At 40.2% G+C, this 17,699-nt stretch overlaps 1 protein-coding gene across 5 annotated transcripts in view; it reads right to left on the bottom strand.

Annotated features, from left to right (window-relative positions):
* Window positions 1–17,699, bottom strand: part of LOC126293305 (aminopeptidase N-like) — a 721,098-nt gene that overhangs the window by 252,847 nt on the left and 450,552 nt on the right. For all 5 annotated transcript variants that reach the window (XM_049986440.1, XM_049986441.1, XM_049986437.1 and 2 more), the window contains 2 exons: window positions 8,829–8,982; window positions 886–967 (listed from right to left, as the gene is read on the bottom strand). In XM_049986440.1, the coding sequence (XP_049842397.1) occupies window positions 886–967; window positions 8,829–8,982 (236 nt within the window). The remainder of the gene's footprint in view (window positions 1–885; window positions 968–8,828; window positions 8,983–17,699) is intronic.

Genomic DNA, 17,699 nt, shown 5'->3' with positions numbered 1-17,699 from the left:
AAATATTGTAGGAACAATTGGATCTTCTTTCTCAATTCCTGTTTTGATTTCAAAAGCAACTCTGGGTTGACTGTAACTACTAAGATGACGGAGCTCATGTTATTGGGCAGTAGGTGAAGTATTTGTACATATTTTGTGGAGCATCCAGATGAGGCTAAGACCCCAAAGATATTTAAAGTTGAGTCCTAACAACTTGGTAACATTAATATATATTAAGAATGCTGACCTGAAAGAAATCCAAATATTGTTATAACTTCTTTATTAAGTTATTTATGTCATTTTATTGCAAATATAATTGGCTTTAGCCTTTATTTGACTATGCATTTCAAATTGTAGAGAAGTTTGAGTAAATAGAAACAAAATGGAATATATATATATTGCAACTTCTCACTTCTCAAGAATGGCTATCAGTTCAAAACCACAACTACATCTAGTCAATGCTCTTATCACTCCATCTCATCAGTTCAAGTAAGAATTGGTAATAAAATTTACAACTTACATACATAAAGAGACTGAAAACTGTATGAAAACTGGGAGGTTGAAATAGAAGTCACAAAAGGGAGAGTAAGAAATGACCACTTCCAAGGCTCAGTTAAGGTGAAAACTTAGCAGAAAATCTTCAAGAGTAATGCTTCATTGGTGTGAGTGCGTAACGCGCTGTAAACCCAACCCTATGGCAAGAACAGTATTTCAAATAAAAGAACTGAAAAAGAGGCCCAGGACACAACCAAATACATAGATTAGGATCGTACAGGACGACACAGAAACAATAGGACTGTGCCATGAAATGATGTATACATATTAGGAGAGCCCACTCCAACAGACGTGAGGAATAAGCCATGGAAGACCAAGATGGATGGAGTCCAAGATGATTTTTATACTCACCACTTGTCAATATAGATTACCATTCCTTTCCTGAACATAGGTTCTGTTAGACTGTGATTTAGCATCCGAATAAGGCAGGCACCTGCAAAATTAATACACAATCACCATTTGCTTTTTAAAATGTGGCAGATAGCAATTTGCAGAATTATTCACATTCCTTAATTTACACTGATATCTTTGTTTTGTGCACCAATAGAGTTACCATAATAGAATAGGCAGGTAAAGAAGCTACAACCAGAAAGAAGTACAGCTTTGTGAGATGTATCCTACATTCATCCACCACTAGAAGAATAAGTAGAATAAATAATTTTAAGAACACATAAAGATACGACTATGTAAAAAAGTTTACAGATGATGTTACATGTTCTGGTGAGTGCAGATGGAAAGATGAGCACAAATGGTAAGACAACCACAGACAGATTGGAAGATTTATCTCCTAAAAAAAAAAAAAAAAAAATCCTACAAGTATTTTGGAATTTACTTAGAAGTACAACAGAACCAAATAAGAAGTCTGTCTTCTATTTCAGAGTACATAATTTCCTTTGGAGAAGCAGTGGTCCACTACACAGCTGTTCCCCTCTGTCATTCCATCATTTTACTTTCTTTGCTTCTCTGGTTCGCTCCCGGTTCATCTTGTCATTGTTGAACTTTAGATCAGAAAATTTCTCTGTTCTGGCTACCTTCTTGCACAATTCCAGCCAATTTTAAATAGTTTTTTTTTTTTTTTTAATTCATCAGTCAATTTCGTGGTATCTGCTTTTCCTTTATTCCTGTTTCCATAAAAGTGGAGTAACAGTCTTTTGAAGTCAATATAATTTTATGCTCTCAAAAATTCCCTGATGTATTTGAAATCCACAATTTTTGTCCCACTTTCTGGTATGGGAGATAAACATGATCATGACAGTTACAACCCAATATCCCTTATTCCTGTAATATTGTTTTATGCCAACTTTGTACAAGGTAGCAAGCCAGTAAAATTTTCTGAGTCTCAGAACGAAGCTACTTTGCTTATATTATGGTGGTACTGACACATGGTGGGTGCAAAGAATAACACTGAGAGTGGGTCAGGTGAGAAAACACTATCGGCACTTCTGGCAAGCCAGACAATGGACCACAGCAGAGCAGCCGGACAGGACCGCATCATCTTCATTCCATAATGAAAGAAATGGTATAGCTAATGCAACAAAGTGTGCCATGAGCTTTTGCAAACCAGTCCTATACTACAACAAACCCATCCTATACAATAACAAACTCATTAAACAAGTACAGCAGAGTGACAACAGCTGATACCTACACAATAACAAGATCTATGTGTTCATTACAAGTGACATTGGGAAAATATTAGTTGCTACTTCACTTCATAAAAACGCCAGCATATCAGCTCATAAGGCGTATTGACTGATGGGGTACATAACAATTGCACTCTACAGTAAAGTGACGTCTGACACAAGTCTGTTGTAGATTTACTGCACACTACTGAGCAATGACAGCCAGTACTGGGAGAGATGGCTACCTTACTATAATCACCTGTCGCACAGTTCAACACCTCAGCCTGCCGTTGTCGTAAGTGAGTGGATATGAGGGGAGGGGGGTGTCCTCCCTACTGTCCCACGTCAGGACACCAGCTTCCCTGTTACTTCGGTGGACTGACCAGGGCCTGCCTGAACAGCAGGTCAAGATTGTCATAATATGAGGTTACACGACAACCGTCACTGTGATTCGATAGATGAAGAAGAATGGCGGTGAGTAGTAAGGGAAGAGCACCTCTGAAAATGGTGTGTTAAGTCCAACACAAGTGCCACATTCACTCACTCCTGTGGCAATGCAGTACAGCCAGCACTGCAGCCACTACGGTGGCAAACACTGTAGCAACACCCAGCCAGGAATGGTGCATCCAGCATCAGCCACCTCGATAGGGCTGAACAGTGCAAATCCTCGAGGGGTAATGACAGCTGAAGTCATCAGTGAGTCAAGAATCTAAGCAAACTGGAAAAGTGCTTCTGAACAGAATCATCTCTACTGCCACCTCTTGCAAAATTTATGTCAGGAAGTGTTTGTGCTTCTGGCACTTGCAGCACTGGCATCAGAAGTGTTTCATACTGGAGCTACACCAGCAGTTACAACAACTGTGGGGTGAGTCACTGAAAAGCTTTGTTACTCTACTCACACTAGTATGTCACGGTTGTGATCATGTCCACAACAGAACACATGGAGTTTAGAGTCACTCATGCAAAGCCTTGTGAACCCACAGATGTATCTGAATTTAAGAGGAGTTATTCAGTTCCGGTAGATTGTAAAATTTGTAATTTGTCTGGCTTCAGTGCACCTCATGATATGTTTATCCCTGCAAATTGCACTTGTGAGAAGTAGAGTCGTGCAAAAGAGTCCTGTGTTAAGTGTTGTTGGGTGTCAATGAAATGAAGTAGTAAGTAATTATTAGTAATTTAGTATGAAATGAAGTAGTAATTTTTAGTATTTTGTGTGGTATATAACGCTTACTGCGACAGAAAAGGAACTTGCAATAATTTGGCACAAGCATGAGCAATGATTAGAGCAGAAATGGTATCATCTCTGACAGAGCAGGTTAAATTATTAAAGGAACAGAATGAGAAAATGGCGCAGGAGTTGCATGGTCAAACAGGAGATGCTTCACAATCAGATCCTCATGAAGTTGAAACAATGCTGGCAGTATCTTCCCAATCCGGGGATCCTGTATCCACGAGTCTTATTTCCATTTTTTCTGGCAAAACATTGGAGGACGTTACTGTTTTTATTCATGATGTGTTATTCTCGGCCAGTTGCGTGACTGATCCAAACAAACATCATTGTAGATAGTCAGACTGCGCTTGTTGGGCAAGGCTAAGATACACATCATTTACCATGAGGTTTTGAGTAACGTAACCACATTTACAGAGTCAGCAAATGGCTTAAAACAATGGTACATAAAGAAAACAGTACTTGTTTTGTTCAAGAGAAGTTAAATAATTTCAGAAAAATGATGAATGTCAGACAGGATACGCAAGTTGAACATTCAAACTTATGAGACAAACAGGACGCTGATGCAGTTTCATTGAAAGAAGCTGAGGATAAGGTGCTAAATGTGTTCCAAAGAGAGATTTCTCAAGAATTTTCTTGCAGAGAGAGAATGGGAAGTCCAGAAGACTTAGCAGCAGTGCTGCGTGTAGCCACTTATCTTGTAAGAGAGAGATAGTGCTACTAAGTCTCAGACCGATCATAAAATGTTTGTGCCAAACAAAGAATGTTATCAGTGTGGAAGAAAGAATCATTTAAAAACACAGTGTTGCCAACCACAGTATTTTGTCAGCAGGTTGGTCATAAGGCACAGGTGTGAAGATCAAAGAAACATGGGAAAATAAGTTATTAAATGACAGTGGGAATCTTCCTACCATCAAAAAGTATTCCCATTAAATAGTAGTGAATTAAAAGTGTATATAGTGACACACTGTTGGGGCTTGGTTGAAAGGGAAACAATATGAATGTTTGTAGATGTAGGGACACACACATCAGCTGTAAGTTTGGATCTCATGAATAACAGCAGACTACAAGAACCAAAGTAAAGGTTGCACGCTATAACTAGTGGTGCAGTTGATTCAATTAGGACACACGGCTGAGGTTTAGGATGGGAAGCACAAGGTTTCATGAGCAAATGGAAATGTTACCAACTGTGAGACAAGGTATTGCTGTGATGCTTGGGTTCCTTGTTAGGCAATGTGCTAGAACCAACCTTTACAAAGAAACGGTTGAACTCAATGGTAAATTATATGCATTGGGTACAACAGATGCAAGTGTTTCTAGATTGTAAGATACACAATTGCAAAAGTGGCATGAAAGAAACGGAAATGCAGGAAGGAACAACACCTGAGTTTCAGAGAGTGTTTTAAAATTTAAAAGATGTATTAACTTTAGATCCAGTTTTGATTTTTCCAGATTTCATGAAAGAATGCGTATTGTGGTGTGATGCCAAGAGGTACAGCTTTAGGAGCAGTTTTGGAGCAAATCACAGATTAGAAAGAACACTGCATCACATATGCATCTTGTCAGCTTAATAAGGCCAAGCAAAATTATTCTACCACTGAAAAGAGATGTTGGCATAAACGTATGGTACTTCTTACTTTAGGTGTTATCCACACGGATGTAAGTTCGCAATGATTACTGATCGTGCAGCTTTAAAATGGCTACTGGCGCTATAGGTTTTCCAAGTTGTCAAATGAGATGGGCTTTGAAACTAAGTGAATTTCGATATGATGTAATCCATAAAGCACACGTTGAACACATGAATGCTGACACTCTTGAAAGGAAGACTGAGGCATTGCAAGTCTCTGGGTTTGATCTAAAAATTCTGAAGAAATTGCAAGCAAGTGATGAAGAGTGTCTGGTGCATTGAAAATTTTCACAGCCTACTACAGAAGTATTACGGTAAGCAAAAGATCACAGTTCACTATGATGATCATGATCGTGTTATCAGGTCATGGGGGTAAGAGAACAAGGGATAGAAGAGTAGCATAAAGATTCTGGTGGAGAAAAACATGTGTTGATGTTCAACAGTGTGTCCTTTCCACCGACAGGCAAATTGTCACACAGAAAGAATTTGTAAGGCTATACCAAAGATGCTAAGCCATTATGTGAAATCTCAACATCTAGATTGGGATATATAGTTAAATTTTGTAGTTAGTGCCTACAATTAAAAAACTTCAACAGCAACAAGGTTATCACCTTTGTATATGGATGCAAAATGCCATCTCCGTTTGTTGCGATTCAACCAAAGTTGTGAAAAGAAGGTATTTACAAAGACTCTAAAGGGGGTTATGTTTCTGAAATTAACCACTACCTACTACGAACTTTTACAGAATGTCACTGGCTTTGTGATGTCAAATCAAATCATGAAACCAGTCGCGCTCCTGTGAAAGTTCACATACAGCTGGAAGCAGTTTATTTCAGAAACATGATTACTTTGGCTGTGGTTGTGCTCAACAGAAAGCTATTTCTAAAGCATGCTGGCAAAAGGTAAAATGGGCCAACATGAAATTGCTAGAACATCTTTCAAGCGGCCAAAGACTCCTTTCCTTAAGTACCAGCAGAATTGCCATGTACTAGAAGTAAGAAGCAAAGGAGTAAGGAAATACTGCAGAATAGAGCTTACAGGTTGAGACAAAGGAACATGTGGTCGGATGTATACAGTGGGTAATAGTAGGATTTTTTTCTTTGTTTTTCTTTGTAATTTTTTAAAAATTCATGTAGTGTACTCAGGAATATAAGAATTTTTTGTGGTATTCCCACTTTTTTCAAAGGTGGGAGGGGTACATGTAAATGATTTCCTCTAAGTGATGGTGAGGTTGGTGCTTAGATGGAGTTTAGCGTTTGTTATGATCTTGCCCGTCTTTGGAGCAGAAGGGACTGTCAACCTGCCTTAGTGGAACAGGGTTTTGCTTGCACAGCAGCCAGAGAGAATCTTCTAGAATCAGATGCTTGCTGATCTTTGTAATATGAAGGTAAGGAATGAACTGAGATTGTTGCAAGGTATATCCTTAGAAGTGCTAAAGAAAGCAAAACAGGGCAATACAATACAGGATATACAGAGTGAATATTATGCACTTAAATTTTGCTATGATAAGTTGAGAGAGCAGTTGGAGCAAGCACTTGGTACAACCCCATATTCTCTAGTATGGACAAAGAGAGGATGGCTGAATGCGAATGGAACACTATTAAAAACTGTTTTTGGCACAGCAGATAATGATGATCTTTCAACTTTTAATAGTACAACAGCTCAAGTGCAAGAAGTAGTTAAAAGACTGGAGCCCGAAATACCTCCTCATGAAATATCTTGCATATCTATAAAGTCCTTTAGAAGGAATGTGAACACTTTATATGCAGTTTCGAGAAGAAGAAATGGAACTTCAACTTTGTGATATTATTTTATATTGTTTCAAACCTTGTCCATGTACATACTGTTAAAACTCAGCACTTCATAAGCATGTATACCACTTACCACATAATATACACTCCTGGATATGGAATAAAGAACACATTGACACCGGTGTGTCAGACCCACCATACTTGCTCCGGACACTGCGAGAGGGCTGTACGAGCAATGATCACACGCACGGCACAGCGGACACACCAGGAACCGTGGTGTTGGCCGTCGAATGGCGGTAGCTGCGCAGCATTTGTGCACCGCTGCCATCAGTGTCAGCCAGTTTGCCGTGGCATACAGAGCTTCACCGCAGTCTTTAACACTGGTAGCATGCCACGACAGTGTGGACGTGAACCGTATGTGCAGTTGACGGACTTTGAGCAAGGGCATATAGTGGGCATGCGGGAGGCCGGGTGGACGTACTGCCGAACTGCTCAACAGGTGGGGCGTGAGGTCTCCACAGTACATCGATGTTGTCGCCAGTGGTGGGCGGAAGGTGCATGTGCCTGTCGACCTGGGACCGGACCGCAGCGACGCATGGATGCACGCCAAGACCGTAGGATCCTACGCAGTGCCTTAGGGGACCACACCACCACCTCCCAGCAAATTAGGGACACTGTTGCTCCTGGGGTATCGGCGAGGACCATTCGCAACCGTCTCCATGAAGCTGGGCTACGGTCCCGCACACCGTTAGGCCATCTTCCGCTCACGCCCCAACATCATGCAGCCCGCCTCCAGTGGTGTCGCGACAGGCGTGAATGGAGGGACGAATGGAGACATGTCGTCTTCAGCGATGAGAGTTGCTTCTGCCTTGGTGCCAATGATGGTCATATGCGTGTTTGGCGCCGTGCAGGTGAGCGCCACAATCAGGACTGCATACGACCGAGGCACACAGGGCCAACATCCGGCATCATGGTGTGGGGAGCGATCTCCTACACTGGCCGTACACCTCTGGTGATCGTCGAGGGGACACTGAATAGTGCACGGTACATCCAAACCGTCATCGAACCCATCATTCTACCATTCCTAGACTGGCAAGGGAACTTGCTGTTCCAACAGGACAATGCACGTCCGCACGTATCCCGTGCCACCCAACGTGCTCTAGAAGGTGTAAGTCCACTACCCTGGCCAGCAAGATCTCCGGATCTGTCCCCCATTGAGCATGTTTGGGACTGGATGAAGCATCGTCTCACGCGGTCTGCACGTACAGCACGAAAGCTGGTCCAACTGAGGCGCCAGGTGGAAAAGGCATGGCAAGCCGTTCCACAGGACTACATCCAGCATCTCTACGATTGTCTCCATGGGAGAATAGCAGCCTGCATTGCTGCGAAAGGTGGATATACACTGTACTAGTGCCGACATTGTGCATGCTCTGTTGCCTGTGTCTATGTGCCTGTGGTTCTGTCAGTGTGATCATGTGATGTATCTGACCCCAGGAATGTGTCAATAAAGTTTCCCCTTCCTGGGACAATGAATTCACGGTGTTCTTATTTCAATTTCCAGGAGTGTAGTTACACATGTGGTCCATGGTAGCTATTACATATTATCAGTCCCACAGAGTAAATTGCAAATAATGTGTTTAGTAGAATTATTTACTGAAAACTCTTCCACAAAAGGATTTTTATCCAAAAACTAGTAGCTTAGTCAATACAAAAAGTTACACATTCACCTATGTTCTTAAACTAAATACTGTTTCCTCCTATGTGAGCTCATCTGAAAAATGATTAGCATGCAACCATGTTTAAATACCAATTAACTTAACATTCTCTAAATTGACTCATTCTTTGTAATTTCAATATATCATTCAATGTGAGCCACGGAACATGTAACTAATTGAACTATACATGAGAAATCACCTCCACTAAAACTTTGACAAATATCAATAGTTGTGGTATTTAGTGTCTCCACGCATTGTGACCGAGCACACGGGCTCAGATACAACAATGTGAAATAAAGGAAGCAGGCAAACTTGGGCCTGCCCCTCCTAAGTGACAAGCGACTGCTTACTGACCTTTGGTGTAGGAGATCTCATCAAAGGCTTGAAGTATCTGAGCAGCAGACCCGACTGCATTGGACACAGGGTGTGTCGACTGCATGCTGTCTACAGACATGACGTCGTGCATGTCATTCACAAATTTGTCTATCATTTCCCATGTTGGTTCAATCTGTAAGAACAAATACATTAACCATTTTCTAAAAATTCATGAGTTAAGATTATAATACATGCTAAACAAATAAATCAGAACATCTCTGGCATGGTGGACTGCTATATTACAGCAAGAATCATACCTTGTTAAATGAAGGTTGTGTTCAATAAATAAAACAACGGAAGAAGTTAAAAAATACAATAAAAGAAGCAATAAGGTGAGCAAGTCACTGAGCGAGAAGTAAGGACATATCTGAATCAAAACAAACAACCAAAGAAATCAGGAACATCAGTCAACAAAATATTAACATGTTTAGGACAATATCAAGCAGGGAAACCAGGAATGAAGCCCTACAGATGCAGAATGTAAATGAAAAATAACATTAATTCATTACAACAATTAAAAACCATTTTAATGTAGCATTCCCAAAAGTGAAGAGACAGGAAAAGAGCAGGATCAGACAAAGTGGGTTATCAGTGAAATAATAGAACTGCAAAGGAAGTTGCAGGATCAGAGACGGAGGGGTGAAGCTGAAAATTATAAAATGCTACAAAAGAAGTTTAGAAAAATATTATGAGGCAAAGTCAATAGCAATTAATGCTACCATAATGAACTCAAGAAACATGATGAAGGCAGCTTGGAACACAATTAATGATGAAAGACAGGAAGAGCTAGAACACACAAAGAAACAGATCTCACGTCAACGAAAATAAACAACACAGTGGTTACAGATGGTAAAATAGCTAACATACTCAGTGATAACTATATAAATGTGGTGGGGGAACTTAGAACTGGAAACAAGTAGTCCACAAAAGAAGGCCACTAAGTTAACATAAAAATCAAGCAGGACCATGTTCTTGAAACCAGTCACAGAAAATGAACTAAGGAAAACTATACAAAAACTAAAGTCCAAGAAATCACCTGGTGGTGGTGAAATATTGAATCATGTGATAAATCAAATAACTTGGCAAATAACCTCACCACTGCTAGACATGACAAACAGCTCTCTCAGAGATGGAATTTTTCCAGAAAAACTGAAGATAAGGAGGGTGGTACCAGTGGACAAGAATGCGGATAAGGATGACCCCAACAACTACAGGCCAGTTTCACTGATGTCGGGTTTCTCAAAACTCCTGGAAATGCTTATGTATAATAGATTAGTTGATTACCGGACAAATACAACATTCTCATACCATCACAGCATGTGTGGTGTCACAAGGCTTATGCCTGTCCCACCCCTCATTAAATCGACCAAGACTTATATGAATAATTGTAAGAATAGTTATTATTATTATGTTCTTTAAGTTTGTTCAGAAATACTGTGGGAAGAGAGTTTATTTATGTTGCAGATAACGTGGAAGACATTGCCCAACAATCGCAACGAAAGTTTGAAGTAGCGGCAAGTGGGCAAAGAATAAAATGAATGCTGGAAACTACCGCAAACCATGGAAGAGCCTGCGCTGTGAGGGCATCAAGCTTCCCAGGTCATTGTTGGACAACATCAAAGGAAGAGATATTCTGCTTTCTCTTTGTAAACAGAGTCTTGAAAGGTTCATGTAAAACATATAGGCGGGTGACACAGTAGGTGGGACCCGATGCCTGTAATACTTCCACAGTTATTAAAAAATTGTTAAACGGCAAAACCAATAGTTCATCATTAATATAGATAAAAAGTAGTAAAGATATAGGAAAGGAAGAGTTGCGGCATCAGAATGAAAAGTGATACATCGCTCAGCAACGAAGAACGACATAAACAGCGGGTGTTACGCGGTGAAAACAAATCAACTGATAAAATAGTAAGTCTGTAATTAAGCATAAATCCATGTACCACTGCACAGGGTTTCAGAAAGAGTAGATCTATGGGATCAGCAATAGCTGATTTGACAGAATACATTATACAGTTCTTAAATGAAAAACAAGTTATATCTGCAATGTTTCTGAATCTCTCCAAAACATTCAACAATATCGACCATGAAATACTGATAACAAAATTGGCAACCCACGGTGTTGACGGCAAGCAGAGAAGTGGATAGAATCATACCAAGGCAACAGGGAGCAATATATGTCAATAGGGAATGCATATCAGTTAGAAACCAAAACCATCAAATATGGAGTGCCACAGGAACCAGTAATGGGGCCGTTGCTGTTTGTTAATGATATAGGTGTTTAGGAGAAAGAGAAGAAAATATAGTATCCTGATGACATGACAGTAATGAACAATGACCAAACTGTGGCACAGATTGAGAGAAGAGCATACATATTTGCAAACACCACAGCTCAGTAGTTCCTGTAAAATGGACTTGATATAAACCTAAAAGAGGCTATGTATGCAGTTTTCAGAAATAAAGAGAAGGCTGTGCACATCAGTTTAGAGGTGGATGAAACGAGACTAGAAAAAGTGGGATATACTATATTCTTAGGTATTACTGTGGATAACAAGCTGAAATGGAAACATACAAATTCTGTCTGTAAGAAACTCCGCTCTGTTGTGCTTACAATGAAGCAGCTAGCACAGTAAGCAGACAAACAACAGCTTCTGTTCACAGTAAACCCTGGACTCTTCAAACCATACCTGCAGTATGGAATGGTAGTGTGGGGAAACTCAAACACTCAAGAAATAAAAAGGATGTTCACGTTACAAAACAAGCAGTCAGAATCATATTAAAAAGAAAGACTTCTGAAACATGCAGAAACTGCTTCAGACAGTGTTTGTTGGTAATGAGGATCACCCTGTGGCTAAACATGCCTTGATGCACGGCCAGCACATCTTGGCACAGTGTTACACCGTCCGAGTTATCTGGATACTTCCCACCAACACCAACCTATCCGAACTCCGGAGATGGGAACTCGCCCTTCAGTATACCCTCTCTTCTCGATATCCGCCAGGCCTCAACCTCTGCTAATTTCAAGTTGCCGCCGCTCATACCTCACCTGTCTTTCAACAACTTCTTTGCCTCTGTACTTCTGCCTCGACTGATATCTCTGCCCTTACTCTTTGCCTTTAAATATGTCTGCTTGTGTCTGTGTATGTGCGGATGGATATGTGTGTGTGTGTGTGTGTGTGTGTGTGTGTGTGTGTGTGTGTGTGTGTGCGAGTGTACACCTGTCCTTTTTTTCCCCTAAGGGAAGTCTTTCCGCTCCCGGGATTGGAATGACTCCTTACCCTCTCCCTTAAAACCCACATCCTTTCGTCTTTCCCTCTCCCTCCTGAAGAAGCAACCATCGGTTGCGAAAGCTAGTAATTCTGTGTGTGTGTTTGTGTGTTTTGTTCATGTGCCTGTCTGCCGGCGCTTTCCCGCTTGGTAAGTCTTGGAATCTTTGTTTTTAATATATTTTTCCCATGTGGAAGTTTCTTTCTATTAAATTACTTGGATATGTATTAAAAATAAAGATTCCAAGACTTACCAAGCGGGAAAGCGCCGGCAGACAGGCACATGAACAAAACACACAAACACACACACAAAATTACGAGCTTTCGCAACTGGCAGTTGCTTCGTCAGGAAGGAAGGAAGGAGAGGGAAAAATGAAAGGGTGTGGGTTTTAAGGGAGAGGGTAAGGAGTCATTCCAATCCCGGGAGCGGAAAGACTTCCCTTAGGGGAAAAAAAAAGGACAGGTGTACATTCGCACACACACACACATATCCATCCGCACATACACAGACACAAGCAGACATATTTAAAGGCAAAGAGTTAAGGGCAGAGATGTCAGTCGAGGCAGAAGTACAGAGGCAAAGAAGTTGTAGAAAGACAGGTGAGGTATGAGCGGCGGCAACTTGAAATTAGCGGAGGTTGAGGCCTGGCGGATATCGAGAAGAGAGGATATACTGAAGGGCGAGTTCCCATCTCCGGAGTTCGGATAGGTTGGTGTTGGTGGGAAGTATCCAGATAACTCGGACGGTGTAACACTGTGCCAAGATGTGCTGGCCGTGCATCAAGGCATGTTTAGCCACAGGGTGATCCTCATTACCAACAAACACTGTCTGCCTGTGTCCATTCATGCGAATGGACAGTTTGTTGCTGGTCATTCCCACATAGAAAGCATCACAGTGCAGGCAGGTCAGTTGGTAGATCACATGGGTGCTTTCACATGTGGCTCTCCCTTTGATTGTGTACACCTTCCGGGTTACAGGACTGGAGTAGGTGGTGGTGGGAGGGTGCATAGGACAGGTTTTACACCGGGGGCGGTTGCAAGGGTAGGAGCCAGAGGGTAGGGGAGGTGGTTTGGGGATTTCATAGGGATGAACCAAGAGGTTACGAAGGTTAGGTGGACGGCGGAAAGACACTCTTGGTGGAGTGGGGAGGATTTCATGAAGGATGGATCTCATTTCGGGGCAGGATTTTAGGAAGTCGTATCCCTGTTGGAGAGCCACATTCAAGGTCTGATCCAGTCCCGGGAAGTATTCTGTTACAAGTGGGGCACTTTTGGGGTTCTTCTGTGAGAGGTTCTGGGTTTGAGGGGATGAGGAAGTGGCTCTGGTTATCTGCTTCTGTACCAGGTTGGGAGGGTAGTTGCGGGATGCGAAAGCTGTTTTCAGGTTGTTGGTGTAATGGTCGAGGGATTCAGGACTGGAGCAGATTCGTTTGCCACGAAGGCCTAGGCTGTAGGGAAGGGACCGTTTGATATGGAATGGGTGGCAGCTGTCATAATTACTTGGATAGTTAGAGAAGAGAGAAGTTTATCTATGATGAATACTGGAATTCAATAGAAGGCAAATTATGAAAAAGAAGAACAATAGAAGAACATAGATTGGGGTAGAGGAATGATAGGGAATGTGCCTTTTAGAATTTTACACCAATCATAATTGAATCATTGCTAATACTTGGTTTAAATGTTGTGAAAGAAGATTGTATTCATGGAAGAGCTCCAAAGACACTGGAAGGTATCAAATAGACTACATATTGGTAAGACAGAGATTCTGAAACCAAATTTTAAACTCAAAACCTTTCCAGGGATATATGCGGACTCAGACTATAGTTTATTGGTTACAAACTGAAAAAGTTTCACAAAGATAAGGAATTCAGGAGGTGATACCTAACGAAGTTGAAAGAATCAGATAGTGTTTAAGAGTTTCTAAGGGATCACTAGGCAATTGTTGACTAAAGCAGGGAATAAAATAGCAGATGAATGAGTAGTTTTCAGAAATGAAATAGTGAAGGCAGCAGAGGACCAGATAGGCAAAATGATGAAGTAAAAATCATTGGGTAATCCACAAGTTATTGAATCTAACAGATGAAAGGAGAAAATATAAAAATGTAGCAAATGATGCAGGCGAAAGGGAATACAGGGGTCTAAAGGATGAGATTGGTAGAAAATGCAAGCTGGCAAATTATAAATGGCCGAAGGATAAATAAGGAATTGCTGAAGGATAAATGCAAGGCTGTAGAAGCATGTATTGCTACGAAAGAGACAACATCATATACAAAAATCAGAGACCTCTGAAAAAAAGAGAAGCAGTGGTGTTATTATTAAGACCTCAGATAGCAAATCTGTTCTAAGCAAAGTAGGGAAGGCTAAAGAAGAAAGGTATAGGGGTGTCAATATCACAAAAATATACTTGAAAGCAATCCTGTAGACATACAAGGATAGGTAGATCAAGAAGAGATGGGGGATCTGATACTGCAAGAAGACTGACAGTTTTATTAAAGCCCCAAGGTGAAACAAGGATCTTAAGAGTAGATGAAATTCTCTCAAAATTATTGAGATCCTTGCAAAAGTCAGCCATGACAAAACTATTCCTTATGGTTAGAGGCTGGATTATATGCAACACAAAAAGCTCAAAATATGAATGAAAAGTGTTGAAACATGAAGATCAAATAATAAAAACATAGTACTTACTGAATATGATAAATCCCAAAGTTGAACCTGTTCTTATTTATTGCAACTGTGCTAGCTGTGCAAAGGATCAGGACATTAAGAATTTCTTTTTTTTTTGTTTGTTTTGAGATGAGGTTTTAAAAAATTACAAAAAGAAGATGCACATCATGTTTCAAATATAGTTTCTTCTTGCTATTGTTCTCAGTGACAAGGGAATGCAATGTGAGTTAATCGCCACAAAACAATCAATATGCACAGGTCCACCTTCAACACGTATCACACACAGAGGGACGTGCAGAAGAACTCCATAATATTTTTATTTCAAAAACAAAAGTCAATAGGGGAGTTTTTGACCATAATTAACATTTAATTAATATTATCAGACTAAAGCATCACTTGCAATTATTTTACATTCTTCCAGTACTGTAAACATAAACAATCAGATACTGTTCCAAATGTTCGGTAGTCTCTTCAATCACTCAAAACATTTTTATAAACAGGAAAGCAGCATTCTACATCAGCTGAGGTAACTGGGCAGTATTTGAATTTGGGTGCTTCATTGGCACTTATCATTTCTGGCAAAAATTCACCTGTTCAAATGGTTTAAATGGCTCTGAGCACTACGAGACTTAACATCTGTGGTCATCAGTCCCCTAGAACTTAGAACTAATTAAAACTAACCTAAGGGCATCACACAACACCCAGTCATCACGAAGCAGAGAAAATCCCTGACCCCGCCGGGAATCGAACCCGGGAACCCGGGCATGGGAAGCGAGAACGCTACCGCCAATCAGGTGCCTTAAAAAACACTTTATTTGTGGATGAAATCAGTTTATTTACATTCCCAAATGTCAATCATACTCCTTTCTCCGTGAGCAAAGCACGTCTGACACGAACCGAGATAAAATATTTAGAGGGCTTTTCGTGCTTTGATCATATAGGGAGCGGCACCTGAGAGAAACACAAACATCCTTTCATCTGCAGAAAAATGTAGAAATATTTTTCTAATACACACTATTACACAGAAAGAAGGAGGTTCTTGTTTTAATGCACCAATAACTAAATTTGTAATGTAACAGCCATAAGTGTGGATACTTTCATCAACTGAAATCCAAATAATTTTGTCCTTGAGTTCATTGCATATTTCTTCGAGAACATGTTCATACATTCTCAGTAGGTAATTTTTACACAATGTTGATTCATCTAATATATTTTGATTTATATAATTATTTGTGCAGGAAACTTTCGAGGGTAGGATTTATAAGTTTGTGAAGAGGAAGTTTTTTGGTTGCCTTTGGAAATTAAATCTCTGTTACTGTTACTGCAATATGAAGTCTTGTCTTCATATGCTGATTTATTTGAAACTTTTGGCCCACGAAACGTTTTTCTCACAAGCTGGACAATATAAAACATTTTCGTCATATGTAAATGTTCCAGAATGGTCAATTATCCATCAAATGGTATTTATTTTTTCGGTTGGTATGGGCTCAACACATTAGACACTATTTGTAAACACATGTAACTTTGTACAAATCTAGATTTTTAAAATACTGCATCGTCACTAGTTTTTAATCAAAACATGCAAAGGAGACAAATATGTAAATGCATATGCAGCATGAAAATGCATATAATCCAGTCTCTACTTTATGTGTATGAGACACATGCATGTCCAAAAGAACTAAAGCCACAGAAGAGACCAAAAGCATTGAATCAGAATTGAAAAGGGACAACAGCAAACAGTTTTACGAGACCTTCAATGTCAGGCTTGGCTGTTACAGCAAACAGATCATTGAAATGGTGAATAGGAAGCTGGATTCAGAAACAGGAGGTCCTCCACTGAGCAGACCTGGAATCTGAGTAGAATATTGGAAAACTAAAAAAACTCTTAACATATGGTAGCGGCCTTCATTGAGTTTCCAGAAGCCTTTAGTCCAGGTGTCCGGAAAGTATTGTTTGAAATCTTAATTAAATTTGGAGTGCACTTGAAAATGGTAGACATTATCAAAAAAACTATAACACAGACACAGTCAACAGTTAAATTCATGAGAGAACTCGCCAAAGCATTTTTTATTAAAACTAGGATTTGACAGAGTGATGGACGGCCCCAGTTCTCCTCAACTGTGTATTAGAAAAAGGTCATCTAAAATGGGACAAGCAATTAACCAAGACAGTGTTACTGAACAATGTTCATACTGAAGGTTCAAAAAATTTCATCAAATGCTTTATATTTGGCAGTGAGCATTTGATCCTGTTGTGAAACTCAGAAACAGCTATGGAACAGAAAATCACACTGAATAAATAAGTAGAAAAAGCTAGCCTCTACATTTCTTTTGAGAAAGCAAAGTAGAGTCCATGCAGAATAACATTGCTGGTAGATGCACAATAGCCAGGGCATGTTTGGGGAGAGTGGTAGTGCTGGGGGTTACTGACAGGCACTGTATGAGAAATGCCAAGCGCTGGAGGGGAAGCCTATGCTCATAGTTTTTGTAAATATGAAACTGAACACTACACCCACACTTAAATGGTGCCTATTTCAAAAAATCTACCGTCACCTGTGCATTGGTCAGTATCTAAAAAGAATTCCACTCCAAATACAACAAAGACAGCAATTTATTTTTTTCTGGTGTGTTAACCATTTGTAAGTTTCAGAGAACCATCATGGATGGTGAATTTTGAATGAAACCTACACATTTCTCTTGTTGCCTAGTTAAAATTTGCTTCTCTTGCCAAAACACGGTGTCACCTCACTCCTCACTAACATGTTGTGCTGACGCAATTGTGAGATAATTTTAAGACAATGGTTTATTAAATGAGGAACTAAGGACAAGTAAGGTAAGTAGCTTATGAAAAAGCACATCCGAGTGTGCAACATCAGATGAATTTTCTTGAGACTGGTGACCTCCACCCAAGTCTAAACAAA

Source organism: Schistocerca gregaria, chromosome 10 (assembly GCF_023897955.1).
Source record: "Schistocerca gregaria isolate iqSchGreg1 chromosome 10, iqSchGreg1.2, whole genome shotgun sequence".
In the NCBI taxonomy this organism is placed as follows: Eukaryota; Metazoa; Arthropoda; class Insecta; order Orthoptera; family Acrididae; genus Schistocerca; species Schistocerca gregaria.
Note: the sequence above shows the minus strand (reverse complement) of the source record. Positions and strands in the feature narration are given on the sequence as shown.